Source organism: Nycticebus coucang, chromosome 2 (genome assembly GCF_027406575.1).
Source record: "Nycticebus coucang isolate mNycCou1 chromosome 2, mNycCou1.pri, whole genome shotgun sequence".
In the NCBI taxonomy this organism is placed as follows: Eukaryota; Metazoa; Chordata; class Mammalia; order Primates; family Lorisidae; genus Nycticebus; species Nycticebus coucang.
In genome coordinates this window covers 10,296,415-10,318,361 of record NC_069781.1, presented here as the reverse complement: position 1 = coordinate 10,318,361, position 21,947 = coordinate 10,296,415, and the positions used below count along the sequence as shown (strand labels likewise).

General features: G+C 43.8%; 1 protein-coding gene across 22 annotated transcripts in view; it reads left to right on the top strand.

Moving 5' to 3' along the window:
• Positions 1-21,947, top strand: part of RALGPS1 (Ral GEF with PH domain and SH3 binding motif 1) — a 300,534-nt gene that overhangs the window by 99,021 nt on the left and 179,566 nt on the right. For all 22 annotated transcript variants that reach the window (XM_053562197.1, XM_053562132.1, XM_053562113.1 and 19 more), the window contains one exon: positions 6,799-6,882. In XM_053562197.1, the coding sequence (XP_053418172.1) occupies positions 6,799-6,882 (84 nt within the window). The remainder of the gene's footprint in view (positions 1-6,798; positions 6,883-21,947) is intronic.

Genomic DNA, 21,947 nt, shown 5'->3' with positions numbered 1-21,947 from the left:
CATTCGAACGTGTCGCCTGTTTTGAACTCAATATAGCAAAAATGTTAGGCGATTTGGTTTTGTCATGATGGTAGAATCAACTTCTCCCTTTTGAAACCTTTTTTTCGTCATGGACTAACTAGACTGTACTCTCACGTGACTGATTAATTATACAGGAAAACAGATAATTTAATTGTATTTACAGTGAAATATATACAAATCAAAGCTCATATTTTGTTAGTAACTATTAGGATCTGCTGGAACTGCAGATTTCAGCTGGGGTAGAACTAATGGTACAGGATGTGCTCCCCACCTCCGCCAGTAGATGGGGGCTCCTTGAGAGGGACCAGATGAGTATTCTTCCTAAGCAGCATATCCATAAACTGTGGTATATTAGTTGCTTAAAAGAACCAAGAATCCTCCTTGCTCCCCTTAGCCTACTTAGCAGTACCAGATTGTTCTATCTTTTCTGGCACCATCCAGAGCTTGGGCTCTGGAATCAGACCAGGGTTTGAATCCCAATTCTGCACTAACTAGCTACCTTAGTCAAGTGACAATCTCTCTGAGCCTCAGAGCCTCATCTGTCAGATGGAGATTATTCTGGTACCTATCTCATCGTGTTGTTTGTGGCTTCAATAAGTTATGATATGCAGGGACCTAGGTGGCCCAGAGCCATTTTACCCTCAGCAAATGGGCTCAGCACATCCCTGAACTTGTGCTCCTGGGGGAGCCCCTGGGTAGCTTGTGGGCATGTGAGCTCTGGTTTCTACCATCCCTTTTGTCTTCTAAGCTTTGCTTTGCTGCCAGCGGCACTATGCTCCCTTCTGGCCTTGGTTCTCAGAAGCCCAGCGCTGCTTTGGTCTCTTCCTTCCTGTCACCCAGTCCTCCTCGGCTGGGGGTTGGCATCTCCTTCCTGGCTTTGGGGATGATAGGCTCCCACCTCTTCTACCATTGACTACCTGTGTGGTCTGCACAGATTAATTCTGCTTTTTACACAATTTTTTAATCTAGACATTGAAGGTCAAAGCAATCGTATCCACTGTGGGCCCTGTGAGGGTGAGGTGAGGTGATGCCTGTGAGGTGTTAGCACAGTTCCTGGCACAAAGCAGGTACCTAGTAAATCTTGCTGCTGCTGCGTCCCTGGGGCTGGGCCTTGACCCCTGTCCAGGGGCTCTCCAGGCCTGGATATTCAGCCCCTGCTCCCTATTGCTCAGTGTTGTCTTTTCCTCTGAGCATTATTTAATTTATTTAACAAACACCTTAAAAGTGCTTACGATGTATCAGATATTGTTCTAAGTGCTTTACAAATACCAGCTCATTTTAACCCTTTTAACTACCCTATTAAGTGCTATTACTAATACCATCTTTCAGATGAAGAAAGTCAGGCACCGAGAGTGTAAGTGACTTGCCCCGGATCACACAGCCAAGGAGTCCGCCTGGTTCTTCGGATTCCTTAACCACTATGCTCTGTGCCCTCAGAGCTCACCCCTGAGACCAGACCCAGTCCCTCCGCCAGTCCCCGGAGGGAGGCTCTCGTGGGAGCTCTGTCACTCCTCCTCCAGCGCCAGAACCCCTGCTCCCACCCAGGAGGTGTGGACATCATGCACCTTTGCTGCTGTGATTCCCTTAAGGCCTGAAGGTCCCTGAAGGATGTGCTGTCTGCTCTCTGTATTGGCCTATCCTGTCTCCAGAGCCTATTCTTAACCCTGCCATCAGAGTCTAGGCCTTGAAATACCTTACTCCTTGATCGGACCCTGCTCCCCTCCCCAAACCAGCACCATCTCTGCAACTGCCTCAGCAGGTCACCTCCCCCCCAGGGTGTTTTTAGAATGCCTTTGGCTAAGGGTATAATTTTCCCACAGGTCATTCTGAAGATTGTTCATAAGCAAATCTGTCGGTTCTTTCCTTTTTATTTTTCCTGCCAGAGGGTGGGACAGGAAGAAAGGGGAGAACACGAAGGGAGGAGGAAGGAGAAAAGGCTGCCTAGAGCACAGAAGTGATATGGTGCTGGGCCCTGAGGTCTGATTTAGTGACTCTTTCTTGAGATGATACATTTTCCATGTGGACATAATTTGATGATGGAGATCTGCAGAAGACCACAGGAACGTTGAGCGCGTTGTGTTGGCACCAACTTCCTATGGCCTGGTGGCGTAGATGTCATGGGGTCTTCAGATGGGAGGACTTGTCACCACTCTCCATGTCTCCTCTTCCAGGGTTTCATTCTCATGGACTCCAGACATAGCCAGGGTCAGGCCTTTCTTGAGCCTGCTCAGAACATCTCACTCCCAGACTCTAAGCACAAAGCTGGCAGCAGGTGGAGGGAACCTCCTGGCTGTATAGCCCAGAGGAGCTTTGCAGGGTGAGCTAAAACCAGCACGGATGCCTGCTGCCCCAGGAATGCTTGCAGGTGGGGGTAATAAGGCAAAGTTGGTTTTGCACCAGTTAGGGATTTTTTTCCATAGTACCTTTGCAATAAACCTTCTCCTTTGGCTGTCAGAGTGAATGTCTAAAATGAATCTTACATTGTTATGTGTGTATTATTAAAGGCACTGGTCAGACACCCTTTGGTTCTGGGCCTACTGATTTTGAGGTGCCTGTGGGATGCCAAAGATGGTATGGCTAGGAGGTAGCTGGACATCCTGGTCTGGAGCTGGGAGACGGGCTGGCACAGCATGTGGTTGAAGCCATGTAATTAGTACACATATTAGTAATTAGATCTCCCTGGGATCTTCCAGGGAGAAACGCAGACATTGAAGAACGCAGAAGGCCCTGGGCAGATTTGAGGGAGCGTTAAGGGGATGTGTCAGAAAAGAAAAAGCACCTAAAAAATAAGGCTGACAATGAGGGGCCCAAGAGGTGGGAAGACAACTGGGAGAATATGGTGTGCAAAGGGGAGGACAATGGGCGACAGATGTGGCCAGGGCCTGAGGGCCTGTGGGGGAGAGTTGGGGGGCAGAGGCAGGAGGGCAGTAGGAGGGGAAGCAGGAGCTGGGAGGCTGGGGGTCTAGGAGAGAGGTGGTCATCTCCTCCTCCTCCTCCTCCCCCCCTCCTTGTCCTCTTCCTTCTTCTAGGCTTATGCGTTTTAAAGTGCTTGTAGGACAGGGAAATTGGGGAGGAAGTGGCTAAAGATACAGGGGTTACGGAGGACATCGGAGTTGGGACTCTGAGAGGGGATCGGGCCAGGAGGAGAGTGGGCCCTGGACAGGAAATGGCTTCTCTTCCATTAGACTCAGAGGGGGAGAGAGGATGCAGGGAATTTGTACGTTTGCTGGCAGAAATTTTCCTCTCATAGCTTCTGTTTTTCCTGTTGAACCTGGGGAACATCCACGTGATAGAGGAGAGGTCCCAGAATGATCTGGCAAGGGACTGTACAGGCTCAGTCCCCTCTCACATCCGGTCGACCTCAGCAGAGAAGTTCAAGACAAGGATGGCCTGCGCAACGCCCCAGAGCCCTTGGGAGGGGTGTGTGGCAGCCCATGGGCAGCTCGATGGTACACCGAGGACGCAGAGCTACTAAGGCCTTACTGGCCTCAGCCCAACCTTTGTCTCTCCTCTAGAACTAGCCTTGTCTCCGCTACTCAATTTTAACTTAATTACACTCAAATCAGTTCCATAGTGTGAACCTTTTTTACGCATTAGTGACTGGAAGAGTTTTGTTCTATTACTTCACATTTTCCTAAACTCGCTTCACACAGATGGAATCTCTTGTAATCCTATTAAGGCCAAACACAGAAGAGGAACGGCACCAAAGAGGTTGGGCCAGCGACTTGCTTCAGTGCAGATGGAGTGGTCTTACTTCTCGCATCTTGCCCTGAATTTGGAGGTTTCAACCCTGACAAACACTCGCATTTGTTCATTCAGCAGAAGCTGCTTCGGCATCTGCCTTCAGCCAGGCCTGCTCCTGCTGGTCACCTCCCTTGTCAGGCTTTGCCTCCCTCAGTCTCAGCCACAGTTCTTCAGGCCTGGTCACAGCATCCTCACTTTTATCAGTGACAAAACTGAAGCCAAGAGAGGTAACTGGTCGGCTTGGCGCCTGTAGGTCAAGCGGCTAAGGCACCAGCTGGCGGGTTCAAAACCAGCCAGGGCCTGCCAAACAACAATGACAACTACAACCAAAAAAAAAAAATAGCTGGGTGTTGTGACGGGCGCCTGTAGTCCCAGCTACTTGGGAGGCTGAGACAAGAGAATTGCGTAAGCCCAGGAGTTGGAGGTTGCTGTGAGCTGTGACAGCTACCCAGGGAGACAGCTTGAGGCTCTGTCTCAAAAAAAAAAAAAAAGGTAACTGGCCTGGTGTTGCCCAGGAAATAAGTGACATGGGCATTCGAGGTGTTTTGGCTTGAAGTTCTTTTCTCCTTCCATTTTATCAAAGTACTTCTCAGACATAATATTCTACTCAGCTGAGGTTATAATTTTATGTTATTTATCTTCTAGTGAGAAAGTTTCCTTAGGGAAGTGTCAAAACCCAAGAACTACACGTACAGTTTTTGAATCAGAATCTTGAAAATGTTCGAAACATATAGTAGTACCTGCTTTAGTTCTTTCCTGCAAGGCATCAGGGAAATAAAAGAGAACTAATGATAGATTTTGTTAATAATTGAAGACAGCCGTCAGAGTGTGGTGTGGTAAAAGGGAGGCATTTGGCTCTAGGGCTGAGTACGAATCCTGCCTCTATTGCTCAGTAGCTGTGTGCCCCTGGGAGAGGAAGGTAGATCACCTGTATCAAAGAGCTGTCGGGTGCTACGCGCTTTGTGTTGGTTTATTTATTTATTTATTTATTTATTTATTTTGCTTTGCATATTTTAATTTCATTTACTTGTTATGAGCTTCGCAGATAAATACAGGGTGGACATAAAGTTTGTGTGTGATTTTACCACGTTAAACTATTTTAAATTGCGCATGAACTTTCTATCCACCCAGTGTAGAACCCATTTTAAGGTGAAATAAGAACACAGGCCTCTGAGAACACAGGCCTCATGCAGCTCTGTGTGGGCAGCCAGAGTCTCAGGTCTGTCTGGCTGGTACTACAGTGTGGGGGTAGGACCAGAGATTCTGAGTTACACATACACACACAATTTCTACTGTTTATTTAAAAATTTAAGAAAGTTACAAAGGGAGAAAGTATAAGCCTGAAATTGGCCAACAACCACACCCCAGTCCTTGAATAGCAGTTTTGTAAGTTGGGTTTTACATTTGATGGTGACCCAGATTTTTCCAGGATAGATTTGGGATCCAGTGAGGAGAGAAGCTGTTGTCCTCACATACTTTAGAATGGCAATAATAATATATTTGCAAAGTGCTTCATGCATGTGTTTGAAAGAGTAACAGATAACTGAGGTGGGTCAAACGTATCAGAGGCCAAATGCAAATATACACATTCAGCACAAGACGAATCATAGTCAACAGGTATTGATGCATCTCGAAGGGACTCAGTGTGCTTCTGGAAAGAAGTGGAGTCGGTATTCACTCATGAGAATGACTCTTGAACCTTTTTCCTCTCTGATAAAATGTGTGGGGAGAGTTACACGAGTTGACATCTGTGAAGTACCCTGTCCCATGCCTGCCGTGTAGGGATTCTTATCACAGGGTTGCAGCAGTGAATATCGTTGTCATTGCTATTTCAAGGGGTCTAAATTATGAGTATGTGGCCACTCAAGTTTGTTGTGTTCTCTCATGGAGGCGACTGCCAGGGCAGTGCTAACATTCACAGAGGTGAGGCTACCGGCAAGAGGAGTTCCTTCCAAGTCCTGGGCATTCGTCTAGTGACCAGAGCTACCTGTTTTTTCAGCCAGGCTTCCTGCAAGCACCTGTCTGTGGGGTATAGTTGGGTCCTGAGGTGCCCTTGACAATCATGGCACTGCAGACATAACCGCTCCACCAGCACGGTTTGTCTTTGGCCTCACTGTTGCCCTCCCTGACCTCCTAGCACCCCCGCCCCCCCGCCCAGTCTTCATCTCTTTCACCTGGAGGGCGCTGACTCTTACTAAGATCTGATGAAAGTTCCAGGTATGTGGCTAGGTCCCAGAGCGTAGGGGTATGGCACCATAGAATCTGTTGCCTTTCCTGCACTCTCTGCCTCAAGGCACAGGCTGAGAACGTTGGGCATTTTAGATAATGGCTTTTCCTTGGTTCCTTTATGTACCACCAAGTAAAGCCATTAGATTGCTCCTACTAGCCCAGCTTTCGCCCCTGGATAAGAACCAGTCTCAGTTAGAGATAAAATTTGAAAAATCAAATTACCTAAGCCTACAGGAAAAGAAGAGACAAGACCTTGAAAAAGATGTTAAGGGGACCGTTCCTCCTGCCCTCTTTTCATTATATGGGGTGGGGAAGGAACCTGAGGTAACCCCAGAAACTTCCCTGGCTGCTGGGCACTTGGACTGGGACTTTGCCTGACTCCTAGAATGGAGGGTGCCTGTGACCAATGAAATCTGAGATTTGTCAGCTGGATTGTAAGTTAGCTTGGAGCCCTGGAATCACAGCTGTGGGGGGATGAGTTTGGCTGGTTAAAACATTTCAGGTAATTCCCTGTGTAAGAAAGGACTTCTACAGAGTGGCAGTGGTGGAGTTGAGAATATTTTGGCACAGAAATCCTAGGAAATATGGCCAGAGTTATGGGGGGAAGTATCCTACTTCTGATGCTCACCTCTGGCTGTCCCAGGCTGCACCCATAAAGGCAGCTCTCCCCTGCTACCTGGTGAAAACGTGAATACTCAAGACTTCAGCACTACCCCACCCCCATAACACATTCCAATTATACGCCCCTGGTGTATTTTGCATCCTGATGAGAACCATTGTTGAAATTGACTCTGTGCTTCCTAGGAACTAGCCAGCTGTGGATGGAGTAAGAAGGAGAAACACAGTCTTGCCCCCAACGTCGTGGCCTTCACCCGGAGGTTTAACCAGGTGAGCAACGCCCCCTGCATGTGCCCATGCAGACAGCAGTCTGCTGCCCCTGTAGGCCGGGAGCCCCACCAGGGCTCCGTTCCAAGCATCTGCAGGTCCAGCCCCTTTTCCTGAACCCCTACCTCGATCCACTCTTGTGCTATCCATCACAGTCCATTTTCACAAAGCAGGTGTTTAAATCAGTTCAGGAACTTCCTATTTCACTCACACGAAAGTTTGCACACCACAAGGTGCTCTGCAAGGTCCCGCGGGGTGGATCTGGCTTCTGTCCACCCTTCCAGCCTCATCTCTTGTTCTTCCTCTTTTCTCTTCGGGCGACTGCCGTCTTGGCCTCCTTTCCCTTGCCTGATGCCTATCAGGTCCCTGTGTGTGCCGTCCTCTCAGCCCTGAATTCTTCCTCCCTGTTCAACTACCAGTCAGACCTCAGCCTGCGTGTCATTTCTTGGGAGCCTTCCCTGAATCCCTAGCCTGTGCGAGGCCTCCCTGCCATATAGTCCCACACTATACCCTTTGCTTCTCTGTGTGCTCCTCTACAGTCTCCGCCTTCCTTGCCAGTCTGTGAGCACCGTCAGGTTAGGCACCGTGTCTGTCTTGTTCATCACTGTGTCCCCACCACCAGGCCCATTGTCAGGAGTATAATAGACCCTCAGTCAACATATGTGGAATGAATGAATGAGGTGCTCAGGAAATACTTCTTGAATTGAATTTCTTTGAATCCTTGATGGCCTACTTACTGGCCCCGTCCTATTTCTTACTAACTTGCTCCAACCAGAACCTAATTGGAATAATGATTGAAAACATGGACCAAAGGAGAGGGTGGGGCTTCTTATTTCTCAGTCAGACCCGTCAGAACATGATCTTCAGTCGCAAGCACCTGGGTAAGACACTCTTTGGCTAAATCAGAACCCTAAATGGTGCTATTGACAGTTTTTCTCCTTCATTCTTGTTTTTTGGTTTCAAGTGAGGACAGTAGCCTAGAGGTCAAGCAGTGTGCGTGACTGGCCGCCCGGGTGATGCAGCCTGGGTTCCCTCTGGGCCTTCTTTCCAGCTGGGCCTTCCCTCTCGGAAATGCCTGGCCCATGCATCACTGTTGCTCAGCCCTCTCCAGGCTTCTCCAGCCTCAGGCTTCTACCTCGAGCACAGCTGGAGCCTCACAGAGGGCCCAGCTTATAGTTTGAAGATCAAGGTTGGATTTAGTGTTACTGTCACTAGATGAGATCTGTTAGGAGCCAAGAAAGACTTAGGTGCATCTAGGGTAGGGGTGGCACATATTTTAAAAATTGAGGTTCAGAGCCTTTTGCTTACTTTTTTCTCTTTTGAAAATCTTGTCCTTTTCAACTGAGCTTAGTCTTTAAAGAAAAAAGTATGTACAAACTATCAGGGGATTCATAGTTTCCTTAACAAAACTATTTGACTGGGAGCCAGCTCAATCCCCCCACCTCTGACCAGCCGTAGAGCTCTCAGAGGAGGTGCTGTGGGGCCTCTGATGTAATCTGCCTCACATACAGTTGCCAGGTCAGCTTGGCAAAGGCAGTGTAGCTTTTTCTGTGAACAATTGCATTGTGTCCAGCTCAGACTAAGTGGTGAAATGAGCCAGAAGTGAAGTCCTATTTTTTCAAACAGAATACTGGGAAATAGTCTTCCTGCTGGCCCTTCAGCCACTCTGAGGGCCAGCAGCTCCTGGACATAGCCTTGAGAGCTCTGGTTTAAAAACTGGCCAGATTCTAGGCCTGGTTCACCATTGCAGCCGATTTCTCTGAGATAAATTCAGTAGTGTCCCTTCTTGGCAGGCCTTTCATATGTAAGAACAAGACTCCTCATCAGACTCCAGAGAAAAGAAAGCAGTTACCTCTCTGAGCCTCAGTTTCCCGTCTTTAACAGAAAATAATAATAGTACTCCCTGTGCACAGTTGTTATTCATATTATGAAGATTAAATGAAATGGCATATGAGCAGCTTTAGCACAGTGTCTGGCACATAGTAAGCATCTAAATGTTTTGAGGGAAGAAAAGGGAGATGTGAAGATCAGCTGATTGGAAGTCGGTTGCCAGGGGATTTGCTGCTCCTGGTGGCCAACCCAGGAACCCAGTGGATAGTGTCCTGCTCACCCCCTTGGGGTTTGCCTGCTTCTCCTGGGGTCTGAGTCTCTTGGGATTTGTTCATAGAGTCGCTGAGATGGAAGGGCTCAGCCAAATTCACTAGAGATATTGTGTGCTAGGCCTGTGACTCCAAGCGGTTCACTGTATAGCATACAAGTTCTCAATCCTTTTTGGGTTGTGGGTTTTTTGAAAATCTGGACATGCTTCCCTGAAAATACACAGATATATAAATTTACATTTAATTTTAGGACTTCCCCCCTGAAGTTTGTGCATGGGTGCTTCAGAGATCTGTGGACAAAAGGCTTAGCAGCTGTGGGATCAGAGAAACAGACAGACCTGGGTTGGTTCTTAGCTCTACACATATTAGCTGGGTTGGCCAGTAGCCTCTGAGCCTCACCTTCCTCATGTGTAAAACAGGAAGAATCATTTCAAGTGGTTTTTGAAGACTAAATAAGAAAGTAAAAAGTTTAGCTCTGTGCCTGACACATAGTAAACAGTTTGTTAGCTTTAAAAAAAGTGCAGCTCTGAGCTAAGGAAGGTTAAGGCTTGGGTCTAAGTACAGGATTTAGGGTTAGGATTGAGTCCTGAAGATGCTGAAAATTTTGGAAAAGACAAAATGGGAATTGGGAGAAAATTGGTTCTAGTCAGACTCTGCTGCCAGCCTGCTTTGAGGCCCTAGTCAGGTCCCTTCCTCTCTTTAGGTCTCAGGACCCTAAATATGAACTGAAATTGGTCAAGAGCCAAATGTGGACTTGTGAATGTAGTTCCTAATAACTGAAACCCCAACTTACCTTTCTTAAGGCCAAAGGAGAGTTTAATGGCTTACGTAACAAACTTCAAGGAGATACTGACCTCAGATGCTGGCAAATCTAGGGAGCCTGGTGATGCCAGCTGAGCTCGGTCTTGCGTTCTCCACCTCAGGTCCTGCCACTCTCTGGGCTGGCCCCACTCTCAGGCAGCCTCCCACCTGTGGTTGCAGGATGGCTCCCGACTGTGCCAGGCTTACGCCTCATTCTGGGGCAAGCCCAGCAGAAAAATTTGCTTCCTTTGTCACAGCTCTATTTGACATCCAGAATTCAGACTCAATGGCTTCCTTTTTCTTGGGTTGGGTCCCATCCTGTTCAGTGTGATCTGATCACTCTGACCAGAAGACACAAGGCTCTGGTGGGCCAGGTCTTAGAAACAGGCCTTCCCCAGGAGCAGAGGTAGCTGGCCTAGGCCATGTGGCCTGAGAATGGAGGAGGTGAGATCCCTCATGGAACTCCCTCCCATGCCAGGGAGTTCTGACAGGAAGAAGCTGACAATGAGGGCCACAACAGACAGAAGCCCATAGAACACAAGTGGTTAGATCCATTCACGGCTAGGGGTTGGCAAAGGAGACAATACTTCAGGAGGATGAAGGGGTAAGGAAACTTAAGAAACTGACAAAGAAGGGGTGGAAGTGACAAGTGGTAGGGGATCAGTCTTCTTCTTTTTTTTTTTTTGTAGAGACAGAGTCTCACTTTATGGCCCTTGGTAGAGTGCCGTGGCATCACACAGCTCATAGCAACCTCCAACTCCTGGGCTTAAGCGATTCTCTTGCCTCAGCCTCCCGAGTAGCTGGGACTACAGGTGCCTGCCACAATGCCCGGCTATTTTTTGGTTGCAGTTTGGCCAGGGCCGGGTTTGAACCCGCCACCCTCGGTATATGGGGCTGGCGCCTTACCGACTGAGCCATAGGCGCCGCCCCGAGTATCAGTCTTCTTAAGAGAAAAATGATGCCAAGGAAAAGGGCTGCCATGGACCCCGAAGTGTGGTGAGAGGGAAGGCCCGGCACATCTGGGGGTCAAGGACAGGGGAAGAACTAGATGTTTCTTAGCCTGCTTAGGCTTCTGATGTGAGGCAGTCCTGGGTAATGATGTGGGAGAAGGTGACTGAGGAGGAGGGGTGGCAGCTGCTGGAGTCAAAGTGGTCACACGCCGTTCATTCACAGCAGTGGTGAAATTCCCCAAGAGCAGCGGTTCTCAAACTGTGGGTCATAATCCACAGGAACTGTGTTAAAGATTGTGGCATTAGGAAGGTTGAGAACCACTGCCTAAGAGGAAGACAGTGACCCAGATCTGATCTGTTCACCATCTCACCGATGGAACCTACCTTTTCAGCCTGGCTTTTCCATAGCAATATGTCTTTATATGACTTGGTGGCTCATTCTTTTTCTCCTTTTTTGATGAGTACTGTTTCATTGTATGGATTTACCATGGTTTGTTTATCAATGCACCTACTGAAGGACATCTCAGTTACTTCCAGTTTTTGCAACTATAATAAAATTAATATAAACATTATGTGGGGTGTATGTGCGTAAGTTTTCACATCAGCTTGGTAAATTCCTGGGAGTGCAGTTGCTAGATATCTGTCCTATTTTGCATCCCATCAGGAGTGAATGAATAGCTTTAAATCCTTGCCAGCAATCGACATTGTCGGCTTTTTTGTGTTTTAGACTTTCTAAGAGGTGTGTGGTAATGCTGCTTTCTTCTGCTTTATCCAGACCACTCTTGGACAGTTCAGTCTGGCCCTGGGTGCCTCACATTGCAGGGGGAGGGAGATGGTCACCCAGGTGTGGCATGTAAGTATCAGAGTACCCAGGAGGGTGAGGGGAAAGAAAGCAGATCATACAAGGGTCAGGAGGATCTAGGGGTGAGAAGACTCAGGGAGGACGTCATCAACATTTTCAAAAAATTGAGAGATTCTTGAAGATGGTGGCTGAGTAACAGCTTCCTTGCATCTGGGCACCGTGAGTCTGGGGAGATAGGACTCCACGCATCTCTGGCTGGTGGGATCTGCCTATCATCACCCCTGTGAGGATACAGGGAGTAAGCGAGAGACTTCTGGACCCTAAGAGGAGGACTAAAACAGTGGAAAAACGGCAAGTGGTCGCGTGTATTCAATCCGTCTAAACCCGCCCACAACTGTAAGTTCAGTAGCAGCGAGACTGCAAACCGGAAAGGCCTTACCTGTGAACTGTTTTGGTGTCTTTGGACTTGGCACTCAGTTGAACTACCTTGGGGAGAGCCTGAGCCGGAGTGCGGAGAACTTTGGCCGTTGTCTAGGGCCCCAGTCTGAGCCGCTGAGCCAGACGGAGCTAATAGTGTTTGGCTGTGGGTCACAGGGAGCCATTGTGAGCCATCTGCCCCGGCAAGCTCCGCCCTCAGGGTCGCAGAGGTAGAATCGGGTGGGAGCTGGTAACCCAGTGACCAAGTAGCCTAAGGGTGGGGTCTGAGCTGCCTTGCAGCTCTAACCCTCAGGGGCAGAGTGAGACCGGTTTTGGCACACTGGGTAAGTGGATAGCCACTTCAGCAGTGATTCCAGCTACAAGCACTTTCCTGGGAAAGCTTCTGCTCAGCAAGTTTACAAGTTCAAAGTGCCTTTTAAGTGGGCTGAAGAGAGATTTAGGGTGTCTACCTCCTGGGGTTTGAGAAATCAGCAGCCTCCAGTCGTATCAGAACTGTGATTAACAGCTCATATCCCAGAAGACCACGTGTTGCCCAGACAATATTCAATAACATATACATACTGCTTTGTTTTTGGTTGTGTTTTTTTGTTTGTTTGTTTTTGTTTTGTTTTTTTTTTTGGTTTGGTTGTTTTTTTTTGTTTGTTTATTTTGATGGTGTTGATGTTGTTTTGCTTTTTAATTTCAACCTTTTCCATACAGATCCTTTTTCTTTCTCAATTTTTCTAGTTTAATTATAATTTCCCATTCCTGCCTTTTTCAATAACTAGAACTTCATTTTTGCTACTGTTTCTACTGCTATTATTTGGTTTTTCACCCAATTTTATCCTGTAAAGTTTTCTGTTTGCTTCTTTTGGTTTGATTTATAGCATTTTTGTCTTTCCTCTCTACTTCGTGGAGGTGGGGTACTGTGTCTGATCAGGTTAACAAAGAGCTGCTGACCTCAAGGGAACCACCCAACTGGGCACCCCCAGAAGGTGGGTTTTTTTTAAGGTTGTGTCAAAGTACCCTACTGTACACCTATATTGCTCTGCCTCCCTCTTTCTGTGCCTCTCTTCTTTTTGTCAATATTCCTTTTACCCACCCCCTCTCCTTTCTCTATTTTTTTTTTTTCTTTCTTATCACTCAGTCCTCCTTTCTTTTATCCCTTTTTTGCTCTTCAACCTTCTCACCCTTCTGGTCCTGTAACCCTTAGTCCATAGGCACGAGAACTTAAAGAGCAAGAGGAAGTGAAAGGAAAATTAGGGCAAGGAAACAGATAAAAGAAATCACTCATGAGGAAGAATCAGCAGAAAACTCCAGGCAACATGAAGAACCAGTCCAGAACAACCCCGCCAAGGGACCATGAGGTAGCTACTGCAGATGATTCCACCTATAAAGAAATGTTAGGAATGACAGAAAGGGAATTTAGAATACACATGTTGAAAACAATGAAAGAAATGATGGAAACAATGAAGGAAACTGCTAATAAAGTGGAAAATAACCAAAAGGAAATCCAAAAACAGAATCAAATAAGAGATGAACGATATGAAGAATATAAAAAGGATATAGCAGAGCTGAAGGAACTGAAACAGTCAATTAGGGAACTTAAAGATGCAATGGAAAGTATCAGCAACAGGTTAGACCATGCAGAAGAAAGAATTTCCGAAGTAGAAGACAAAGTTCTTGACATAACTCAGATAGTAAAAGAGGCAGAAAAGAAGAGAGAGAAAACAGAATGTTCACTGTCAGAATTATGGGACCTCATGAAGCGTTCCAACATACGAGTTATAGGAATCCCAGAAGGGGAAGAAGAATGCCCCAGAGGAATGGAGGCCATACTAGAGAATATTATAAACGAAAATTTCCCAAATATCACCAAAGATTCTGACACATTGCTTTCAGAGGGCTATCGGACCCCAGGTCGCCTCAACTCTAACCGAGCTTCTCCAAGACACATTGTGATGAACCTGTCCAAAGTCAAGACAAAAGAAAAGATTCTGCAAGCTGCCAGGACTAAGCGCCAGTTGACCTACAGGGGCAAATCTATCAGAGTGACCGTAGACTTCTCTAATGAAACTTTCCAAGCAAGGAGACAATGGTCATCTACCTTTAATCTACTTAAACAGAACAATTTCCAGCCCAGAATTCTGTACTCTTCTAAGCTAAGCTTAAAAATTGACGGAGAAATCAAATCATTTACGGATATACAAACATTGAGGAAATTCGCCACAACAAGACCAGCTCTACAGGAAATACTTCAACCTGTCTGCACACTGACCACCACAATGGATCCGCAGCAAAGTAAGAACTCAGAAATTAAAGGACAGAACCTAACCTCCACACTGATGCAAAAGATAAAACTAAACAATGGACTCTCACAAAATAGACGAATAGAATACTACCACACTTATCAATTATCTCAATAAATGTTAATGGCTTGAATTCCCCACTGAAGAGACATAGATTGGCTGACTGGATTAAAAAACACAAGCCATCCGTTTGCTGTCTGCAAGAAACACACCTGGCTTCAAAAGACAAAGCTCCGAGTCAAGGGTTGGAAGACAATTTTTCAGGCAAATGGAATTAAGAAGAAAAGAGGAGTTGCAATCTTATTTTCAGATACATGTGGATTTAAAGCAACTAAAGTCAAAAAAGACAAAGATGGTCACTTTATCTTGGTCAAGGGAAAAATACAACAAGAAGACATTTCAATTCTAAATATTTATGCACCCAATTTAAATGCTCCCAGATTCTTGAAACAGATCTTACTCAGTCTGAGCAATATGATATCTGATAATACCATAAGAACAGGGGACTTTAACACTCCTCTTAGAGGACAGATCCTCTAAACAGAAATTAAATAAAGGTATAAGAGATTTAAATGAGACCCTAGAACAACTGTGCTTGATAGACGCATATAGAACACTCCACCCCAAAGATAAAGAATATACATTCTTCTCATCACCCCATGGAACATTCTCCAAAATTGATCATATCCTGGGACACAAAACAAATATCAACAGAATCAAAAGAATTGAAATTTTACCTTGTATCTTCTCAGACCATAAGGCGCTAAAGGTGGAACTCTAACAAAAACGCTTGACCCCACCCAAAGGCATGGAAATTAAACAATCTTCTGTTGAATAACAGATGGGTGCAGGAAGAAATAAAACAGGAAATCATTAACTTCCTTGAGCATAACAACAATGAAGACACAAGCTATCAAAACCTGTGGGATACCGCAAAAGCAGTTTTGAGAGGAAAATTCATCGCTTTAGATGCCTACATTCAAAAAACAGAAAGAGAGCGCATCAACAATCTCACAAGCCATCTTATGGAATTGGAAAAAGAAGAACAATCTATAAGCCTAAACTCAGTAGAAGAAAAGAAATATCCAAAATCAAATCAGAGATCAATGAAATTGAAAACAAAAGAATCATTCAGAAAATTAATGAAACAAGGAGTTGTTTTTTTGAAAAAATAAATAAAATAGATAAACTATTGGCTGGACTAATGAGGAATAGAAAAGTAAAATCTCTAGTAACCTCAATCAGAAATGATAAAGGGGAAATAACAACTGATCCTACAGAGATACAAGAGATCATCTCTGAATACTACCAGAAACTCTATGCCCAGAAATTTGACAATGTGAAGGAAATGGATAAATATTTGGAATCACACCCTCTCCCTAAACCCAGCCAGGAAGAAATAGAGCTCCTGAACAGACCAATTTCAAGCACTGAGATCAAAGAAACAATAAAAAAAATCTTCCAACCAAAAAATGCCCTGGTCCAGATGGCTTCACTCCAGAATTCTATCAAACCTTCAAGGAAGAGCTTATTCCTGTACTGCAGAAATTATTCCAAAAAATTGGGGAAGAAGGAATCTTCCCAACACATTCTATGAAGTAAACATCAACCTGATACCAAAACTAGGAAAAGACCCAAACAAAAAGGAGAATTTCAGACTAATCTCACTCATGAATATAGATGCAAAAATTCTCAACAAAATCCTAGCCAATAGATTACAGCTTATCATCAAAAAAGTCATTCATCATGATCAAGTAGGCTTCATCCCAGGGATGCAAGGCTGGTTTAACATACGCAAGTCCATAAACGTTATCCACCATATTAACAGAGGCAAAAATAAAGATCACATGATCCTCTCAATAGATGCAGAAAAAGCATTTGATAAAATCCAGCATCCTTTTCTAATTAGAACACTGAAGAGTATAGGCATAGGTGGCACATTTCTAAAACTGATTGAAGCTATCTATGACAAACCCACAGCCAATATTTTACTGAATGGAGTAAAACTGAAAGCTTTTCCTCTTAGAACTGGAACCAGGCAAGGTTGTCCTCTGTCACCTTTACTATTCAACATAGTGCTGGAAGTTCTAGCCAATACAATTAGGCAAGACAAGAAAAATAAAGGGAATCCAAATGGGAGCAGAGGAGGTCAAACTCTCCCTCTTTGCTGACGACATGATCTTATACTTAGAGAACCCCAAAGACTCAACCACAAGACTCCTAGAAGTCATTAAAAAATACAGTAATGTTTCAGGATATAAAATCAATGTCCACAAGTTAGTAGCCTTTGTATACACCAATAACAGTCAAGATGAGAAGCTAATTAAGGACACAACTCCCTTCACCATAGTTTCAAAGAAAATGAAATACCTAGGAGTATACCTAACAAAGGAGGTGAAGGACCTCTATAAAGAAAATTATGAAATCCTCAGAAAGGAAATGGCAGAGGATATTAACAAATGGAAGAACATACCATGCTCACGGACGGGAAGAATCAACATTGTTAAAATGTCTATACTTCCCAAAGCAATCTACCTATTCAATGCCATTCCTATCAAAATACCAACATCGTACTTTCAAGATTTAGAAAAAATGATTCTGCGTTTTGTATGGAACTGGAAAAAACCCCGTATAGCTAAGGCAGTTCTTAGTAATAAAAATAAGGTGGGGGCATCAGCATACCAGATTTTAGTCTGTACTACAAAGCCATAGTGGTCAAGACAGCATGGTACTGGCACAAAAACAGAGACATAGACACTTGGAATCGAATTGAAAACCAAGAAATGAAACTAACATCTTACAACCACCTAATCTTTGATAAACCAAACAAGAACATACCTTGGGGGAAAGACTCCCTATTCAATAAATGGTGTTGGGAGAACTGGATGTCTACATGTAAAAGACTGAAACTGGACCCACACCTTTCCCCACTCACAAAAATTGATTCAAGATGGATAAAGGACTTAAATTTAAGGCATGAAACGATAAAAATCCTCCAAGAAAGCATAGGAAAAACACTGGAAGATATTGGCCTGGGGAAAGACTTCATGAAGAAGACTGCCATGGCAATTGCAACAACAACAAAAATAAACAAATGGGACTTCATTAAACTGAAAAGCTTCTGTACAGCTAAGGAGACAATAACCAAAGCAAAGAGACAACCTACACAATGGGAAAGGATATTTGCATATTTTCAATCAGACAAAAGCTTGATAACTAGGATCTATAGAGAACTCAATCCACATGAAAAAAGCCAACAATCCCGTATATCAATGGGCAAGAGACATGAATAGAACCTTCTCTAAAGATGACAGACGAGTGGCTAACAAACACATGAAAAAATGTTCATCATCTCTATATATTAGAGAAATGCAAATCAAAACAACCCTGAGATATCATCTAACCCCAGTGAGAATGGCCCACATCACAAAATCTCAAAACTGCAGATGCTGGCGTGGATGTGGAGAGAAGGGAACACTTTTACACTGCTGGTGGGACTGCAAACTAGTACAACCTTTCTAGAAGGAAGTATGGAGAAACCTCAAAGCACTCAAGCTAGACCTCCCATTTGATCCTACAATCCCATTACTGGGCATTTATCCAGAAGGAAAAAAGTCCTTTTATCATAAGGACACTTGTACTAGACTGTTTATTGCGGCTCAATTTACAATCGCCAAAATGTGGAAACAGCCTAAATGCCCACCAACCCAGGAATGGATTAACAAGCTGTGGTATATGTATACCATGGAATACTATTCAGCCATTAAAAAAAATGGAGACTTTACATTTTTCGTATTAACCTGGATGGAAGTGGAAGACATTATTCTTAGTAAAGCATCACAAGAATGGAGAAGCATGAATCCTATGCACTCAGTTTTGATATGAGGAAAATTAATGACAATTAAGGTTATGTGGGGGGGAAGCAGAAAGAGGGACGGAGGGAGGGGGGTGGGGCCTTGGTGTGTGTCACACTTTATGGGGTCAAGACATGATTGCAAGAGGGACTTTACCTAACAATTGCAATCAGTGTAACCTGGCTTATTGTACCCTCAATGAATCCCCAACAATAAAAAAAAAAAAGAAAAAGAAAAAAAAAATTGAGAGATTCTTAATGGGAAAGATGGAGTAAACATAACCTGTGGGGCCTGACCAGTAAGTGCAAGGGCCAGGGAATAGAAATGGGGGAGGCAGGTGGTGGTCTTCTTGTACAAGATAGTTCCATAACCGTGGAGGCTCAAGCAGACACTAGACCAGGGCTTTATTAAAGTTACTGTAGAACATGAGGGACTTTACCTAACAACCGTAATCACTGTAACCTAATTCTTTGTACCCTCAATGAATCCCAAACAATTAAATAAAAAAAAGTTACTGTAGAACAGCATTCAATGATGGATCAGGGAGAAGGTGGGACCTCTAAGATCCCTCCTAACCCTGATTTCTAAGAAAACTGTGAATGGGCTTATGAGAATTTTGTGGCAAAAGTAAATTTCTCATAAGAAAAGGCAGTTGCAGCAACGCCAAAAATAAATAAATGGGCCATGATCAAACTAAAAAGCTTCTGCACAGCTAAGGGTACAATAATGAAAGCTAACAGACAACCTTCAGAATGGGAGAAGATATTTGCATGCTGGGCGGCGCCTGTGACTCAGTTGGTAAGGCGCTGGCCCCATATACCGAGGGTGGCGGGTTCAAACCCGGCCCCGGCCAAAATGCAGCCAAAAAATAGCTGGGCGTTGTGGCGGGTGCCTGTAGTCCCAGTTACTCGGGAGGCTGAGGCAAGAGAATCGCTTAAGCCCAGGAGTTGGAGGTTGCTGTGAGCTGTGTGAGGCCATGGCACTCTACCAAGGGCCATAAAGTGAGACTCTGTCTCTACAAAAAAAAAAAAAAATAATAATAATAATAAATAAATACTATTTCATTTAAAAAAAAAAAGATATTTGCATGCTACTGACCTGACAAAAGGCTGAGAACTCAAATTAATCAACAAGAAAAGAGCAAACAACCCCATTTAGAAGTAGGCAAGAAACATGAATAATATCTTTTCTAAAGAAGACAGATGAATGGCCAATAAACACATGAAAGAATGCTCCATGTCAGAGAAATGCAAATCAAAACCACCCTGAGATACCGCCTAACTCTGGTGAGAATAGCCCACATCACAAAGTCCCAGAGCCTCAAAGCTGCTGGGGCTGTGGCGTGGATGTGGAAAAAAGGGAATGCTTTTACACTGCTGATGGGATTGCAAATGTACAACCTCTGTGGAAAGAAGTATGGAGAATCCTAAAAGTAAACCTTCCATTTGATTCCGCAATCCCATTTACTAGGGGTTTACCCAGAAGAAATAAAATCATTTTAGCATAAGGACATTTGCACTAGAATGTTCATCACAGCTCAAATGACATTTGCTAAAACATGGAATTATCCCAAGTGCCCATCAATTCATGAATGGATTAATAGATTGTGGTATATGTTTACTGTGGAATACTATTCAGCCATAAAAGGATGGAGACTTTACATGTTTTGTATTAACCTGGATGGAGTTGAATAACATTCTTCTTAGTAAAGTATTGCAAGAATGGAAAAGTAAGTATCCAGCGTATGCAATACTAATATGAAACCAATAGATAAACAACTATGCACCCCCACAGAGAAAAACACAATTAAATTCAAGGAGGGGAGGAGAGAGGGGAATGGGGCGCTTTCACCTAATGGGCACAATATAAGGGTATACAGCACACTCCCTGGGTGAAGTGATCAGCTACAACTTGAACTTTACCTAACAAAGGCAAACAGTGTAACCTAATCATTTGTACCCTCATATTAATCTGAAGTTAAAAAAATAAAATTCTGACTATTGAAAATGTTGGAAACCAGGAAAATAAAAGACAGTATTCTTAAGCCTGGATTTTTCTTGTTATTTTTCTTTGTTTTATTCTTTGATTGTTTTTATTTACATTTGATTAAATGGAGAAAGTTCTTAACTACAGTGTTCCTAACTACATGTATTCTGCTTTCTTCATCTAAAATACTGCTGTGGTATTTCCCAGGGGATATCTTAGTGCTCAGTGGCTAAATTCCAGTGTTAGCTATACCACTAAATAATAGTGATAATAATAATCTGTGTGTATTAAAAGCTGCTTAGCACCAGAACCAAGTCAGAGATATTCCAGGTATGCACGACTCCCTCAACAACTGAAAATCAACTAATATAATCCATGATATCAATGGCTAAGGAAGAAAAAGCATTTCATCACATCAAGTGACTTGAAAAGCGTTTGACAAAGTCCAACACTCATTCATTTAAAAAAAAAAAAACAACTCAAGAAATTAGGAATAGAAGAGAACTTCTTCATCTAATAAAGAATACCTGCAAAAATCCTTCAGCCAACCTCGTACTTAATGGTGAGACACTGGACGCCTAATCCGAAGATTGGGAACAAGGCAAGGATGTGCTCTCCCACCGGCTGTATTCAACATTGTACTGGAAATCCTGACTAATGCAATAAAACAAATATTAAAATATGCACAGATTAGAGAGGAAGAAATAGAACTGTCTTTATTCACCATCTTTTTTACCTATATAGAAAATCACAAAGAAATCTATAAGAAAACTCCTGGAACTAATAAGCAAGACATAAGGTTATAAGACACAGGCCAGAAGTCAGTTGCTTTCCCATATACCAGCAAGGAAGAATTGAAATTTGAAGTAAAAAATAATATCATATAAAATAGCAGTAGAAAACAATGCAAAACTTAGGTGCACACCTAACAAAATACATACAGGTTCTGTATGTGGAAGTCTACAAACCCCCGGTGAAAAGAAATCAAAGTAGATCTAAATAGATGGAGAGGTATTTCCTCGTCATGGATTGGAAGGCTCAATATTGTTAAGATGTCAGTTCTTCCCAACTGCATTTATAGAGTGAATGCAATTCCAATCAAAATCCTATAAAACTGTTTTATAAATATCAATAAACTGATTCTAAAGTTTACATGGAAAGATCCTATAAGACTGAAAACAAAGGGACAATATGTAAGCACTGTACTCTGATAAAGTTGTTTCCTAAGGAGGAGGGGTAACAATTCTGAAACTACTGTATGTATATTCTGTAATGAAATGATTAAGAAAATGCATGGCAGATGGTGGGAGCCAGGTTTCTCACTGTGGGAGTGGAAGATTATAGACAAACAAGGGGAGGCTAGAAGGATCCACATGGTAATGGATTAGAGTTGGAGACATCAGCTTGAGCTCATGTTTAGCTTAACATAGATGCAGATGGTTACATGTAGAAACATTTATAGATATGTGCATATACCCGGGTTAGTACACACCTGCATATTTCCAAGAAACATACAAGATGAGACTGCGGTGCCAGAAAGTAGGGACGTGCTCAAACTAACAAGCCAGAATGTTGCCAGGAGCATGTCAAAGGGATGCAGGAACCAACTGAAAGAGCTCTCAGTGGCCAAAGCTGCAACAGCCAGGAACAACATAGAAATAATATAGTATTGGATTATAACCCACAGTATAAAACAAATACCCATGGTCCACACTAATGTAAATGATTGGGGAAGAATAGACAAATCTCCCACACAAAGGAACTCCAAATAATTTATGTAGATATACCTCAAAAAGGTACAACATAACTCCCCACTTTTTAAACTGTGAACTGAGTATGGTGGTTTTCTT